This window comes from Platichthys flesus, chromosome 15 (assembly GCF_949316205.1).
Source record: "Platichthys flesus chromosome 15, fPlaFle2.1, whole genome shotgun sequence".
In the NCBI taxonomy this organism is placed as follows: domain Eukaryota; kingdom Metazoa; phylum Chordata; class Actinopteri; order Pleuronectiformes; family Pleuronectidae; genus Platichthys; species Platichthys flesus.
Genome location: NC_084959.1, coordinates 1,295,740 through 1,312,426, shown reverse-complemented (window position 1 = coordinate 1,312,426; position 16,687 = coordinate 1,295,740). Strand labels below are relative to the sequence as shown.

The 16,687-nt window shown below is 45.5% G+C and overlaps 1 protein-coding gene across 2 annotated transcripts in view; it reads left to right on the top strand.

Moving 5' to 3' along the window:
- Positions 1-16,687, top strand: part of sgcd (sarcoglycan, delta (dystrophin-associated glycoprotein)) — a 102,084-nt gene that overhangs the window by 30,700 nt on the left and 54,697 nt on the right. For both annotated transcript variants that reach the window (XM_062406674.1, XM_062406673.1), the window contains exon 2: positions 10,094-10,279. In XM_062406674.1, the coding sequence (XP_062262658.1) occupies positions 10,094-10,279 (186 nt within the window). The remainder of the gene's footprint in view (positions 1-10,093; positions 10,280-16,687) is intronic.

Sequence of the window (16,687 nt, the reverse complement as noted above, 5' to 3'; positions counted from 1 at the left end):
GTAAAGCTACATCCTGGGACAGAGCAGCTGGCTCAGAGAAGGAAGAGGTGGCCGCTCCGCTGCCTCTCCATCACTGTTTCCTCGGTCTTACACAGGGATTGAGGCTGATCCAGCAACTATCAGAACCCTGCTCCTGGCTTAGCTGCTCGTCCGTTGGCTGGATCCCTCTGCCTATTGGACGGGTCCGGGGGGGATTGTTCAGAGGAAGCTTGTGGATTTTCAGTGGCTCAACAAGATGGCAGAGGAGTTCTCCTTCCAAAAGCACAGTAAATAAATATTAATCTCACAGCCTTAGGCAGAGTTCTGGAGACGGATCCTTGGAAGCACGACTGTGGTGTTTGCTGTGGGCTTCTCTTCTTCTTCTGAGCTCCACAGGGGGTCCTGCCAACCGAAAACAAACCGTCAGCCTCCAAATCCGGGTTCTGTTTATCCATTGAGCCGCATTGAAGAATAAAGAGTGTTTGCAAATTAGGTTTTTCTGTCAATATTGCAAGAAAAAGAAGAAAGAAGCAAAGAAGCAGTTGTAGAAATCCTCATTTCAAAGTGTTCAGGCTGCACTTACTAAAAACCCTTTGACCTCAGCTGTGTAAACTCTAAACTCACTGTTGTGGAAAAGTCGTGGTTTGGTTCGGGCCTAGGGTTGCAAAATTCCGGAAATATTCAAAGTGGGAAACTTTCCATGGGAATATACAGGAATTAACAGGAATTAACGTGGGAATTGTGTGGGTAATTTATACTAACTGTATTGACCTTGTCTATACAGATATAAATTTAGACATTTTGTTTTGTCATAGGCTGATTTGAGCCCTGAGGAAACCTTGGGCACTTGACTATATGCTTCTGGATCTTTGTGTCATGGCATCAGATCGTCTTTAAAAATGATTGATGGATAAATGAATAGAAATAGGCTAAATGGACAGATGACCAATCCTCAATCAGCATGCTTATATATTTTCCCCAGTAATATGATCGAAACTTACCTGACTAGTCCTGCACACTACAGCAGGCCTCAATAGCCCTGCTGTGAAGGATGCTGGGAATTATCTGCACATGTGATGGAGAAATGCACAGTGCATCAGTTAGCATCAGTTAGCATCAGTTAGCATCAGTTATCATCAGGTAGCATCAGTTATCATCAGGTAGCATCAGTTAGCATCAGTAAGCATCAGTTAGCATCAGGTAGCATCAGGTAGCATCAGGTAGCATCAGGTAGCATCAGTTAGCATCATGTAGCATCACGTAGCATCAGGTAGCATCAGTTAGCATCAGGTAGCATCATTAGCATCAGATTGGTTTGAACATTTGAGTAACGTGTATTCAAACTGTTTCTTTCCATCACTGGAAACAGGAAGTAAAAGAAAGAAGTGTGATTCTAAACTTTCTAAGATGCTAATGCTAACATGTACTTTAATATCAGGACCTGTTAATGTTCCTGTTTTAAATCTGTGTAAAGACAAATGTAAGAAAATCTGTACTTTGTAATTATTTATAAACTTAATTGCATGTGAACATAAATTATCGGTGAAAAGTTCTCAACAGAAATCGAAATAAAGTTCAGGTTGTTATTATGCAGCACCATTAGTCCCCCCCCCCCCTCTGTCCACCGCCGAGCGTACGAGTGTTTATGGTTCATGACACAATTATGATTAAGCTGTTGGCCTCTCGTGGCAGAGGAGGAGGAGGAGGAGGAGGAGGGAGGAGGGGGGGGAGAAGATAAAGAGAGACAGAGAGAGGCAGAAAGATAGAGAGAGAGAGAGAGAGAGAGAGAGAGAGAGCAAGGGAAGGAGACAGACGATTTAGCATCACTGTCTCTCTCCTGGGATGCGGGCGAGCGGCGCTGACCTGTCCCCGTGTCGGCTCTGATCTGAGAGGACGTTCACTCTTCTTCTGCCCCCCCCCCCCCCCCCCCTCACCGGGCTCCTCTCACCAGCCTCCATCTCCAACTTCTCTGTTCAGTGTTCCTCTCGAGCGAGGACAGGTAACCGGATCACTGCATGAGGCCGACGGGTGGACTGATTGATTTGAGTGTGTTTTCTACCAGACACTAAACAGAACGAGTCGAGTGACACGACGTGATGAACGTCTCCATGGAGTCACCAGGAGAACCCATTTACATGAGAGGAACGAGCTGTGACGCTGGATTCAGGCTTCTCCTGCTTTCACTGAGTCTTTTACACAAACTAAAGTCTATTAAAAAGCCATTAAGCATTTCACTAACTCGACGTGAGTAACTTCCGGAGTGACGGCTCGTGATGGTTCAGCGGTTCGGACCACAGACCTCCGGGACTCGAGCTCGTGTGTCAAATATCGTGGACGTCTCGCTGCCGCTGTTTTCCGGTCAGGAATCAATTTGACGTTCCGACCACAGCGGTGAACGAGGCCACACAGTGATTTAATTACACAAGACAGAGATATTGTGTTTACTTTAATTAAACACTTGAGTCTAGAAGGTTGTTGGTTCGTCAGCAGGAAGACGCAGAAACTAGATTCCACAGTTCACCATCAAATCACCAAACTGACATCAAGCATTAGTGGATCTATTGTAGGTCATAGGGAAGAGTTTATAGAGTTTATATTTAAATCTAATTGGTAATTAACCATTGGACAATTCAAAGGAGGAAACGCCCCCTATAGGTCGTTGTTAACAAGGTAAAACAAGAACTAAATTTTCTCAGATTTCTCAGGGAATAATTCAAGGACCATAATGAAGGAAATCAGGCATATTTAGAAATCTGATGTCTTTGAGTGTTGACTTTGATGAACCTGAAGTGACAGCCTTAGTGGACGTGTGTGGAACTTTGCCTTGTGAAGCCTTTAACTGCTGTGGAATGTTAATTGCAGTTTATTCTTGAGCTGTGGAGAAGAAATTGAAGACTAGAAAAATGCATCTTCCAGGATATTGTCCGATGGCACAAAGGAGGCGTCGTCTCTTGAACTTCAGAAACATCAGAAACCTGCTGGAGCTTTTACATCCAAAGAGGAACTGTGTGAATCTACATTTCTGTAAATGTGACAGAACATATTTAGGAAGCGTGGAAGCCTCTTTACGCTGAGAGGAGTGAGTGCTTCCATATCTCCCTGCGTCCGTGTCCAGATTCTGCCGTCGCTTCCTGTCTCTCCCCCCCCCCCCCCGTCCTCGTCCTTAACGTTAAACCCTCTTCATCGCCCCTGCCTCTCGGGGTAAGCTCTGGAGGGTTTTGTCCTCTGCCTGGTTTGGTTTTCATCTCAGTAACCGCAGGGTGCCGATCGCTGCCATGACGTCCTCCCTGGCCCCGCCCCCTGTAAATCCAGTCAGAACCTTTTTACCTCGATAATAAAGTCGTGCAAACAGAGGAGTCAGTTCGCTCTGGTGACATTAAAGATTAAGTCACTTACGCTGGCTAAGCATCGCCTCAGGGTTTACCGGCTCAGCACGGAGAGGTAGATGTGTGATGAGGATCCAGACGCCGGTCCCACCTCGTTCTGATCATATTTATTTAATGTTTATACAGTTTTAATTTGAGTTGAGGGTGGTCGTGATGTGAATGAAGTATTTATCGTGTGCGCCTGTATGTGGAAGTATGTGTATTCTTACATTTCATCATCACGGAGCCCAGGTGGAGAAGCTGTTGCATCATAACCGCTGATGGGAATCTGAAATATTAAAGGCATGTGGCAATAAAAACAGTAACAGAGATAGGAACTACAAGACCTGAGTGTATATAGGCATTAATAAAAATAAATGAGAGAGTAGAATGTCACTCGGTGGAGCTCATGTCTGCACTGAGGCCCCGGTCGTCCACTGAAATTCAATCAGGCTGCTCCACATCACAAACACTCGTAGAAATCACTTCAGGTCTAAATGTGTCTTCTCATCTCGATCCGGGAACCTGTCTCTGAGAACCTGGTCTCAGGAAGTCAGACAGGGTGAATCTACGCTCACATTTAATTTCTTTGTTTAGTGTAAACACACATTGAGTAGCTTTGTGTAATAAAACGTGACACTCGAGTTGCACTCAACCAGAAATCTTCTTTATGATAAAACATGTCAGATATTAGAAGCTCCCATTGTCTCCAGTTCCTTCCTCTGTTCAACTGGGAAGTGACGAAGCTGTCACTGGGATCACGTCCGTCCCACAGGCTCGGACCGATCTCCTCATCACGAGCTCGATGCTGTTGACAAACCCGTTGACTTATTGACATAAACAGATGGAAAACCAGTGGGATTCATGGTTTTCTTTTCCTCCTACTCAGGTAAATCTCTGTCTGTGAGTGTTAACTGGTCACGTCTGGTCTGTACTGGTTCAGAAAGCAGCTGAGTGTGGTGCCCCGGTGTTAACGAGGAGAGGAGCCGGTTTCAGAATAACACTCGAACTAACTCTTTATTTACTGAGAACGATAAACACACCGTGTTTATCTCAGGCACTCCGGTGCAGGAACAATAAAGGTTCATTTAATCTGTGTCCATCAAACAGGAGATTCACGTTCCACAGTTTAATAAGAGCAGAGCCAGACGGATATGGATCAGACACAGTAATGGGCAGAGGTGGGACGTTACCTCCAGTGTTTAGTATCTTTTTAATGAGCTTTTACAGCTTGTAATATTTTCAAAGTAATCTTTGAGCCTTCGAGAGGATTTATTTCTTTGGCCTTTATCTGTGTAAACTATACTTTTATAGGGAAATGCTAATTAGGCGTCCAACAATGAGTTTTTAACTTCTTCTTAGTTCGGTTTATTGGCAGGTGGGTTGGGGTGTCTCCTAATACCCTGTGTGATAAGTGCGATAAACTTCCTCTTCCTCCTCTTCCTCCTCTTCCTCCTCTTTGCAAGGTGCACCAGTATTGTTATTAATTGTGAGGTTGCATGTTGTCGTGATTGTGTTGGGGCAGGATCAGCAAAGCAGAAGTAACGGAAGGGACTGAAGAACAAAGAGAAGCTCAAATAGGAAACTGATAAACGAGTAAACACACAAGTTAACTCCTGGAGCGAATCACGTGATTTCAGAGGATTCAAAACCGAAGGCACCGAAATCCACAATAACGAGAAGTTCCTTTGCTTTAGAATAAAGATCTGAAGGTCACGTGGTTTTAGAAGTTTTAAAACAAAACCTGAGTTGCGTGTTTTCATTTTCATCTTTGATGAGACGTTGGCGACTCACAGTGTTGAGACTGAAGTGTTGGGTTTTGTGTGTTTCATCAGCGTTTCGTCAGATTCCATCTCGGCTCCACTCTGTTGGTCCTGCTGCTCAGAGTTATGAAGAGGACACAATAAAAGCTTTCCTCAGCCGCACAGTGAAAACATGGAGACCTGCTGTGAGGAGTCTCCAGACGAGGCAGCCGGACGATTAACGGCGACAGGAGAAGCGCCGGGGGGGCGATTCAGGACGGTGGCCACTGGATTCCTTCAGTGCTGCTTAATGGCTGCGCTGGGAGCTCGGTGCATTAGAGAAAAGCAATACACAACGAAGACGGGACAGAGAAACACAAACAGGGGCCGTGAATGCAGGATGTTCACATTACAGCCATTTAGAGACGAGCTAATGGCCGAGTGCGTGCAGCGGCTAATGGAGATTATGTTCAATCAGCCCCGACCAGAAGAAGTCGGGGAGACGTTCGGTCACATTTCTCCACGTGCCTGTTTACCCACAAACTGCAGCGGCCGTGGAGGGGGCCTCTGGCTGTCGGCCATCTTGTGTACTCATACATTTGGAAGTGGTAGGACCGGCGGTAATGGCGTTTCCATTGGCAGTAGCCGCCGGCTCCTGGTACTGATCCACATGTTGTCTATAAACGTGCTAATGGGGAGCTGCCTGGCTATTTGGCAGCGGGAATAACCAATAACATTTAGTAAAAGCTCATTTCTCTCTCTAATCAGAGACAGACTTTGTTTTTGGAGCGGATGCTTTTCTTCGGGCGCTCGGTGAAGAGTTGGCTGAACACGAGCAGCAGAGGAGGGAGAGAGACTCAAAGGCCAATGATTTGATTTGCCTGCAATTTGCCACTTTTCCTCATCCCTTCTTCTCAATTTTGCTTTCTACACACACACACATGCTCACACACACACACACACACACACACACACTCACACACACTCTCTCACACACACACACACACCTCTTATGAGAGTGGCCATTATTTAGCCGGTAATCGAGCACCGTCTGTGTGCATGAGTGGTGGCTGAGGAAGAGGAGTTATATTTCATTACTACACAACATTTATCTGATTTGTGATGCACTTTGTGAGGGGGGGGGGGTCCATAATTTAAAACACTATGTGAAGGAAAAAACTAAACACAAATCGAACAATGACTACATTTAGAAAAAACTTTTTAAAACTATATTCAAGTTGTTTTTGTTTAGATTTTTTTCTTTGACTCTTTACTGTGGACTTTTTATTAGAGTCTGATTTAATGCTTAAGATTATATTTATATTAATTTCTGTTGCATAGTAAGTTGTGTGACAGTATTTAAGATTTAAGTTTCTATACAACGATATTTTATCATAACCCAAGACCGTTTTCCCGATTTTCTCTTATCAAGCTATACAATTGTTAAATATATCGTATTCATTGGATAATTTCATTCATTTATGAATATTTTTTTTAAGGATTCTTTTTACAGTCCTCTCACTGTTGGTTCCTACCTGCCCATGTTTACAGGGGAAAATGAAAAAGTTGACGACTCAAAGAGAAATATTTTCTCAGTTTATTTAAACTAATTATATTTTTTACATTGACAGATGATAAATAAAGATTTTCCATAAAGTGACTCTAGCAGGTGATTTCAATGTCATTAAATAAGTATGATTGTATTTAGAGTCCAAATCTCACTTGAAGTTATTCTGTGCTTTTCTCCCCAAACCTCCATCTCACCACTTTAATGTCACGTGACTTCTTCCCATTTTCTCGCCGTCGCCGGCTTAGCGAATTCTCCCGACATGATCTGTTTCATTTTGAAGTTGCAGTTTCATATCGGTTTCGGGGGTCAGTTATCTGAGGCTGTCACAGCAGACGAGGGAAGAAGGAAAAACAAATCTACAGAGAGGAAATGGAAAAAACTGCCTGTCAGAGTCTGAATCTCTTTTATAATCAAGCTTCTCGGTGGAAACAAATGTCGGAGCGGCTCTGTCAGCTGAACCGGATCCTGTGATTGGTCGAGGCTGAGGTTTGAACGCGGCGTGTCGGCCGTGACTCACGACCACATTCAGGACGCTCTGTCCGGGCAGGTGGTCGTGAGACGGCGAGCGTGACGCAGGATCAGGAACGTGATTCACCTTCGCTGCAGCTCTGCACGAGGAGTTGAGCAGAGAACTGATCCAACATCAGTTTGAAGTGTTTGTATCTGAGAGAACTGAGCTGGTTCCCCTCACCACTGATTATAAAAACCACCGTAAATAACAAGGAGGACGTGACGGCTCCTCAAAGTGAAGCCACAGTGGGGGGGCTGGGGTACAGGCTATAAACCCCGCCTCCTCCCTCAGAGTAGATGTTAGGTTTGTCAAAGATGGTTTCTGTCATGCTACTCAATTTGTCAAGGGTTTCTGATCAGTTTGGTTTGAATCTGTTATTTGATTATATAAAAACGGGCTGAGACGTCCTGATTAACAGATGAGACTGCCTCCTGATTGGTCGATTACATACAGTGTATTGACATGAACTGCGACCAATCGTGCGTCAGTCTCAGCTGTCAATCACAAAGTCTCAGCCCGATTTAGTATCATCAAATAACTAATTAAAACCACACCTAAAAGATTAATGTCTTACAAACCTCATAAATGATTGAAACCATAACTCAGATGTTTTTAGTTTGGAAGTGGAGGAGGCGGGGCTTAAGAGCTAGACTGCATCAAGCCACCAGGGGGCGATCAAGATGATTCTGTCACATCGTCGATCTCTGTTCACGATCAAGACACAAGCAATAAAGAGATCATCTCTCGAGACATGTGATCCACATGTCAATTGGATGCTTTTCTTAATCTGCAGTGTGTCTGTACACCTGCCAGCTGATTGGTCGAGGCAAAGTGAGCCAGCACACGTCACGATGACATCACAGGTTTACAGGTTGTAGGTCACAGCAGCGATGTGTCTCTCTCTTTGAGTTCTGGTTGTTTCACAGAACATTCAGTTCATCGCTGCTGATCTGAGATCCATGAGGCGGCTGCAGAGCCTCCGTACAGGAAGTGAGGTTCACTGAACAGGAAGTGAGGTTCAGTCACGTGACACATGTAACAAATAACACGCCATAAACATTCCTCACACATCCTCCACCACAAGGCGGTCGAGCCCCCGACCAGCCACTCAGCCCCGGCACAATGAAACACGGCTTAGTTAGCAATCACATTGATTGATTGCCCCATAAGTGGTCTATAACTCTATTATCCCCCCCCCCCCCCCCCCCGCCCCATTGATCTGCTGATGGCGCCGATTAATGATGATTCTAATTGTCTGGCCGTGAAGATGAGGAGGCTTTGTTCGCTTCCCGCCATAATAACGTCCTAATAACTCTGTGGAAAAAATACAATTTACTGTCCCGTGCAGGCCAGCCAATCGCTGTTGACAAGCACACACACACACAGACACACACAGACACACACACAGTGATTACACACTAACTGAAACAAATGGTGCGACAGAGGGTGAGGAGCTGCAGGGCAGACGCAGTCAGCAGAAACATGGAGATGTCCTCGTCTGGGTTTAGTTTTCGTTTCGTGTTTGACGGCAGATGAAGAGGAGACGTCTCGGTGAGGCTCCGGCTGACGGACCAGAGGGAAGTCGGAGCACTGAGCGTAAACAAAGGCTCTGATTGTTTTTCTCCTGAGACACTTTTCAACGATGCTTCCTGAAAGTCTGAGACAGAACGAGAAGTGAGCCGCGTCTCTCCCAGAGTTTGTGTTGGAAGTTTAAAGTTGTTGAGTGTTTTTCTTGTGTTTCTAGGATTCCTCTAATCTCTTAATCGTGTCTTAATTCATCCTGAGATGTTTGGTCTCTTCCAGTTTCACGTCCACTCGCTCACTGAGAATGGTCCTGCTAAACTCTCACATGGACGGTTTCCACGAACTTGACTTGGCGGCTGCTGAGAAAATTATCTCTGACATATTCTGTCCTTTTTGTGTTATTAATTATTCAATAAAAGTAGAAGTTTCCCGTCATCTGTCATTTGAATCTGTGCAAACACCTCAAACATGAGATGCTAAAACTTTCCCTCGTGTTCATCCTGTTTTTCTAGACTCTGTGATTTCCTCCGCCCTCCATCTCTCGGCCCGTCTGTGATTGTCTCCTGTCTCTAACGCCTGTTCGCTCATGCAGCGACAGCCAGATAAGGAGATGTGTACGCTGCAGGTCGTCGTTTTAAATGGAAACCTGCTGTACGAGGGCACAGCGGCATTAACGGTGCAAAGACCCAAAGCCGCGATAAGCAGCGCGACAACTGTGGAAAGTCCTAAAGCCTTGAAAAACCTAATCGTCCAATTTAAATAAGAATGTGTTTGTCACAAAGAAACAGGATTTTGATTCTTTTTGACAAAGCTCAACAACAACAAATGATGCATATTTACACACACACACACACACACACACACACACACACACACACACACACACACACAGCAGGACTGAAACCAGGTCACAGCACATTGCTCATCTGGTCAGGATTGATTTCCTTATCATCTCCGTCAAAACGCATAACGTTAAAACCATCTAGATGTAAATCTGCATCGTCAGAACTTCATGACAAAGCAGAACAGAGACTGCCCCCCCCACACACACACACACCACCTCCAGCCACAGACTGTCTATAACTCTCTTCAAGTCATTGTTAGAAACTCTTCTCTTCTCTTCAGTCCTCTTTTCAAGTTGAGAACATGTTTATCCAAGCAGATTGTTTAGCATGTGAATCTGCTCCTCTGGTTTGAATAACTGGTTCAAAAATAACGAGTTCTAATAAAATAATAATAATAATAAATAAGAGGCGTTGGCTTCGTGCCCTGAGGCCGGAGCCGCCGCCTGAAGGGAACAAAAGCCCGGTCGCACGGTCAGAACTGTGATGAAGCCAGAAAGCTCCAGATGTTTCCCTGGAGCCAGCCTCCTAACGCTCTTCTTCTCTCTCTTCTTCTCTAGATGACCCAGGAACAGTGCACTCATAGGAACAATGTCCAGAGTTCAGAGAAACCACAAGTGTACAAAGTGGGAATATACGGCTGGAGGAAACGCTGCCTTTACTTCTTCGTCCTGCTGCTGATGATCCTGATCCTCATCAACCTGGCGCTGACCATCTGGATCCTCAAGGTCATGAACTTCACCATAGTAAGTCTGCTGCTGCCACTGATGGAGTCATGGGGTCAAAGTGTCACCATGTGTTGTTGTGTTGCAGGAGTAAGTGTGTGTGTTTGTTTCTCAATGGTTGGAGTTTGTTTCCTGCTGATGTTTGGATCCATTTGTGGAAGTTTGGTTCTGAATCCCCGTTTGATTTTCATATATTGTTTCTGATGTGTTGCAGTTTTACTCCAGTTGTTCAGAACCTTTGCAGTGTGTGTTGTGTTGCTGTGAATGAACCTGATGATGCTGAAGACTTCACGCTTAACGATTTACAGCCTGATCGCAAAAGGAGAATCTGATCGGTGCTCGATCGGAAGTCACTGTGTGAAGTCTTCAAACACAAGATTAGATCTTTAGATGGACGGACGGACGGACGGATGGATGGATGGATGGATGGATGGATGGATGGATAGATTGATGGTTGGATAGATAGATAGATAGATAGATAGATAGATAGATAGATAGATAGGTAGATAGATAGATAGATAGATAGATAGATAGATAGATAGATAGATAGATAGATAGATAGATAGATAGATAGATAGATAGATAGATAGATAGTTAGATGGATAGATGGTTAGATTGGTAGATGTTTGATGACAGGGAATCATCATGAGCTTGTAGAGAAGTATCATGTTGAGATGGATAGATGGATAGATAGATAGATAGATAGATGGATGGACAGTATCATGTTGAGATGGTTCCTTATGATCGATGCCTCTACTTTATTAAAGAGTATCATATCTTCTGGAGGTTTGAGGTGATGCAGTTGTTCCTGTCGTTCATCATCATGTTTCACATCTCGTCTTTCATGCATCTGGCCCCAGGGCCTGTGAGACTTTATGAACTGATGGATCCAGTCGGTTTAATCAGACAATTAATGAGCAACAAACGAGCAAAACAGACATTTACCTTCATGAAGTTCACACGGACGGTTTCATTGAAGACGAACATGTGGAAGATCGTCCTCCTCTGAGCAGCCCGGCCTCACGTCGGCCTCGCTGATCCACTGTGTCTGTGATGAGTCCGATGAAGACAGGAGCACGTGGTGGCTGCTGTGAATAATACATGAGGTCCTCTTTCATATGAGATCTACATAAATCACAGAGCGGCTCCTCGATGCTGAGCCGTGTGTTCTGACAGAGCGCAGCGCTCACAAGCGTTCTAATGTTTCTAATGTGTCTGCCTGCCGACGGGGGGGGGGGGGGGTGGAACCGGATGTTTGAGCGACTCAGTGACACAGATCATTTCTCCTCATGTTGGTTCCTGGAGTTTTCCTCCTCTCAGTTTGTCAGACATGTTGGTTCACGAGCTGAAAGTCGTTAATCCATCTACTTCACAGAACAGATGTGAAGGAGAGGGACGAGGGGATCAGAACTTGTTTTGGTACCAGACCTTCAGCAAGGAAACAGTTGGTAGGTTTTAATCCCAAGTGAAATCATAGAAAATGCATTTATATGAAATCATCAAGCAGCAGAATCTTAATAAATATAACCAGGCCTCACAAAATCACATTAGAAATATGCTTGGTGCCGTTTTGAGACGTAAACTCAAACCATTTTCTTCTTGGGGGTCTGACTCCTCCTCCAAATGCAAGATTGTTGGATTGTTGCTTTTTCTGTGTTGATCTGAACATCGGTCACATGTCGATCACGAGTTTCACCCTCTTAACGTTTAACGTATGCAAATCTACACGTGGCAAGGATTATTAAGCTCTCTACAATCTGTAGTCTGAGAGGTGAAGTGATCTAACGTGGATCTAACGTGTGTGAGATCTGCAGCGTCAGTCAGCTGAGTGTGTGCGTGTGTGTGTGTGTGTGTGTGCAGCTCATACACATGCCCACCCCCCCGTCATGTTAAATAGACTTGTCCCTGCAGAGTTGGCAGTGGGGTGGTTTCCTCAGATTGATGCATATTAAAGCGGCTGCACCTCGTGTTCATGTCGCTCCACAGTCACCGCGGTAATGAGTAAAACAGGAGAGTGATGCATTAAGCCCCCCCCCCCCCCCCTCCCCCTCCCTCCGTGACCGGGTCCTTCCACTCCACTGAACCAGGCCCTATTTGCCGGTTTAAAATGAGGCTCCCTGCAGGAAGGAAGGAGAGTTGAATATATGTTCCTCCTGATTAGCTGAACTTCTGCTGAACCTGAACCTGAACCTGCAGCTGAACCTGAACCTGAACCTGCAGCTGAACCTGAACCTGAACCTGCAGCTGAACCTGAACCTGAACCTGCAGCTGAACCTGAACCTGAACCTGAACCTGTAGCTGAACAGGAGAAGGCCTCAGAACTAACATCACTTCAATCAGGACTCATGTGTTCCCTTTAAAAACGTAATTACATTTATTGATTCAGTCGGTGGGGGGGGGGGGGGGTCACTGCGTCTTCACACAGAACAGGTGTAGTTCTGTTTGAATCAACAAGGTGGTGTCAACGCTCCAGTGTTATTACATTTAACACGTCAGTAAACACGGCCTCGGGCACATCCCTACACGTCAGATCTATTTGTGTGTGTTTCTAAATTGTCTTAACTTGTGTGTTTGCTTTGGGAGTTTTCCAATCGAGGGCGACCGACCGACTCAGCACCTGAACACATCGTGTGTGCAGCTGCTGACAGGACAGGGTTCATGAGAGAGAAACAACCAAGTGACTTCATTTTGGACCAGTTCATTTCCTCAGATAAATATCAGCCCGGAGCTGCTCTATGGGAATCATTCAGGACTTTCTCCACAGTCAACTGGGCAATAACACACTCGACTGGTTCCTGCTGGGAATGAAGTGGAGTCAACATCTGCTTCTGTTGGAACTGCTGGATTGGGAAGAAAGGTAAATGGTGCAGTTTACTGGAGCCCAGCATCGAACTACCAACCCTCTGTAGAGGGTGGATGGACGTTCAGGAGACGGGAGGAGAAATGTTGTGAAGATACAAATGGAGAAAGACTCACTTCACTTTCAGTCAATCAATTAAAACTGTTACTCAAAACCTTTTGAGTCATTTTTTGAGTAGAAGATCAGATGAATCTCAAAAGGATATTTAAACATGTTGGAGACTTTCATCTGGACGTTAATCACAGAGGACTCCCAGTGGCGGGACTGGACATCATTATGTGAAGTGATGGGAGTTCACTGGCTGACTGCAGTGCACTCAGGACACACAACAGCAGCAGGGACAGTGCGTCCGCTCCCTGCTGCCGGGAGGAGATTAATGACCGGGAGACAAAAACACCAAACACCTTCCGTCTCCTCCACCTGGATCCCAGTGGAGCTTCTGCTGTAAGTGAGGTGAACTGTTGTGACTGTGTGGAACGCATCCCTGCTCCTGGGAGACGGAGCCTGAACCCACAGGGTCGAGGCCGGCAGACGAGTGAGAGGATCCCTGGAGGGAAGCAGCTAAACGGGGCCTCTCTCGGGGGCCCGGGGGGGGGGGGGGGGGGGGCGTTTGACCTTCCCCTCCTCAGCCAAACACTCCAGCTCGCACCAGTTCGCCCACAGCCTCCAGACGAGTGTGTTCTGGTTTGTTGACATCAGATTCCAGCGATGAAATTTGGTGAGGTCACGGTGAAGTCTGATTCTTAAACACTGAAGATGTGAGGTCGTCTCTCGGAGCCTGGAGGTCACGAGATGCTCGACATTCACAGAGTTTAATACTCAAAACTCTGCAGAAATCCATCCATGTCATTTTCACTTTATTTGTCCAGGTTCATGAGATTCCATGAGCTTCTCTTTCCAACCCCTCGTAGACACTGAAAACTAACCAGGACTAAATATAGGGATGTTAAATATATCCGCAGCAGTGAGTCACGTCGGAGGAACTAAACCCAGGATCAAGTAGACGTCACTGGGGATTTTGGGCAATAATTTCCAGCTCTGAGAAGCTTGAGGAATCTGTTATGTTGCATCATCGGACATTTAATGAGAGCTGAAAGAACAGAGAGACGAGTCAGTGAGCTTCAGTCTCATTTAACGTTAGATTCAGAAATGGATGGAGCCTTGTTCCTTCATCAGGACTCAGGGGTCGGTGTCTCTCAGAAAACTGAACCGTGAGGCCGAGACACACGAGTCGTACCAGACGTCCTCATGAAGACAGAGACAAAGTCTCCAGGCCTGAAGTCGACATCTTGAAGGGCGAATCTTCCACGAGTCCGAACCTGAAGCGTCTCGGATCCTTTATGTGACGAGACGCAGTTTGATAGAAGAGCCGAGGTCTGTTCTATAAACAGTGAGCTAGCTTACCTCCTCCTGTAATCTGAGCGGGCAGCACCACCCGTATTTATAGCTCACACGCACCGGTGTGTGGTCCTCGCTGGCTGCTGGGGCTGAGCTAAATGCGGCCTGTCATATAAAGAGCTGTGGAGCTGGTTGTTGTGCTGCTTTATGGGACGGAGTGATTCGGGCCGGTGCGGAGCGGTGGCAGCCGGAGACTCTTCACTCAGCCTTAAAACGGTGTCATTTTCTATTAACCTCAGGGTGAGACGCTGTAAAGAGTCCGGGAAGCAACGTGTGAGCTTTGTTTCTCTTTCTCTCTTTCTCTCTTTCTCTCTTTCTCTCTTTCTCTCTTTCTCTCTTTCTCTCTTTCTCCTGCCTCCTGCAGCCTCCGTGCCACAAACTGAGATTCTTTATAATAAAATATACAATCACTGGAGTGCAGCAGCAGATGCTCAGAGGCAACGTATTTTTTGAATGACTGAAGCGTTAAATTTATCAGCAGCTGCCAGGAACCGGGGGGGGGGGGGGGGGCACAGACCAGTCCCACCAGAGACCAGCACTCACGTCCACAGGTTCCCTTCCACTGAGATCCTGTGAGTGAAGTCACTGTTTTAACGTTTCCCTGCCGTCTAATCAGAATATTAAAGAGGTTTATTAATGCTGTCATCACGAGTCATGAATGTGAGATGGAGGTGGAGAGTAAATATAGAAACACGCCACATGTCTCACATTTTAATCACGTCAGGCTTCATCTGGTGGAAATGAATTCAGTTCAGTGGCTTTATTGTCGTTCATTGTTCAGCGACATGAAGGGTCCTCGTGTTACAGAGGTCATGATACAGACAAGAAGACGGATTATAGTTTAATACATAAATAGGGTATTAAAGCTGCATATGTCAATCTGTATATTGTTAATTAATCAATTAAATGCATCACTTTTCTTATTTCACCCGTTTGGGATTTATATTCTCTTATATTTCTATTCTGTTCATCTTCAGGTCCATAGATTTAATACGTTTTATCCCTTTGAAAATGTTCACATGTTGTAATGTTCAGAAAACATCTTGATTCTCATTCTGTCCACCGCTGCAGCTCCCCTCTTCAGCCTCCGTCTCAAACACTTGGTTTGAGCTCCTGTCTCTTTAAGACAGAGGCATTGTGATGTCACATGACCTGATGATGACATCACGATGGTGAGGAGCTATGACGAGGTGTTAGAGGAGCTGTAGAGTTCCTCTTCCTCTTGGAGATGAGCTCCCAGACTTCTTAACTCTGCAGAACTTTTTCCTTCACAATAAAACACTGAAAGACACCACTTGTCTCTTTAAGTGATGGACACTTGGACTTTGGACCCGAAGCTGGACACGTTTCATGAGAACAAGTTGTTTTGTTCTGAAAGTCATCGAGTTGTTTCAGGTGTTTTTTATTCTAGATTATGAATCATGAATTTCAAGAAGCAGCAGTTTCCCAAAAAGTAGAGGTTCTGATTTTCAAACTACTTGAGGCTGATGCTTTTTCATATTTATTTTAGTTTCATGGAACCTGGGGGGGGGGGGGGGGGGGGGGGGGGCTCTGCTGCAGATTGTTAGTGACGGGAGGAGAAAGCTGTAATTTTCCTCTGATTGTCGCTTGTCGTCCTTCGAGAAACGTTGATAAGCTGCAGAAAAACATTCTTGGTTTCCACTGCTGGAAAATCAGGGGGGGGGGGGTAAAATGAAGGAGGAGAAGGAAGCTGCTGATGATGATGATAATGATGATGATGATGATGATGATGACTGGTTCTGCTCACTAGAAATACATCTTCATTCTTATTGTAAGGATTTAATTGGTCGACAGAGAATTCCCTGCATCACATCGTCTGCTGCAGTTACTTGTAGTTTGTCACCACGCAATGCATCCTGGGATACGTGGTCCTCAGATGTGCAGGTTTCATCCTGAGTTGCTTCGTACACATTTGAAAGGAACAGACTGAGATCCAGTCGTTATTCAGATGCAGCCTCCGCACGATGTGGCTCCTGAACTCTGACGTGTTTCAAGAGGCTGCAGGTCCGGTTTGATCCAGTTCTTCATCTCCTCGTCTTCCTCACGTTCGTTTGAGGGACGATCACAAGCAGGAGGACAACATGATGGACGGAGCAGAACCACCACAAAGACGAGTCATGAGTGACTGAGAATGAAAAGGACGTGAGAAC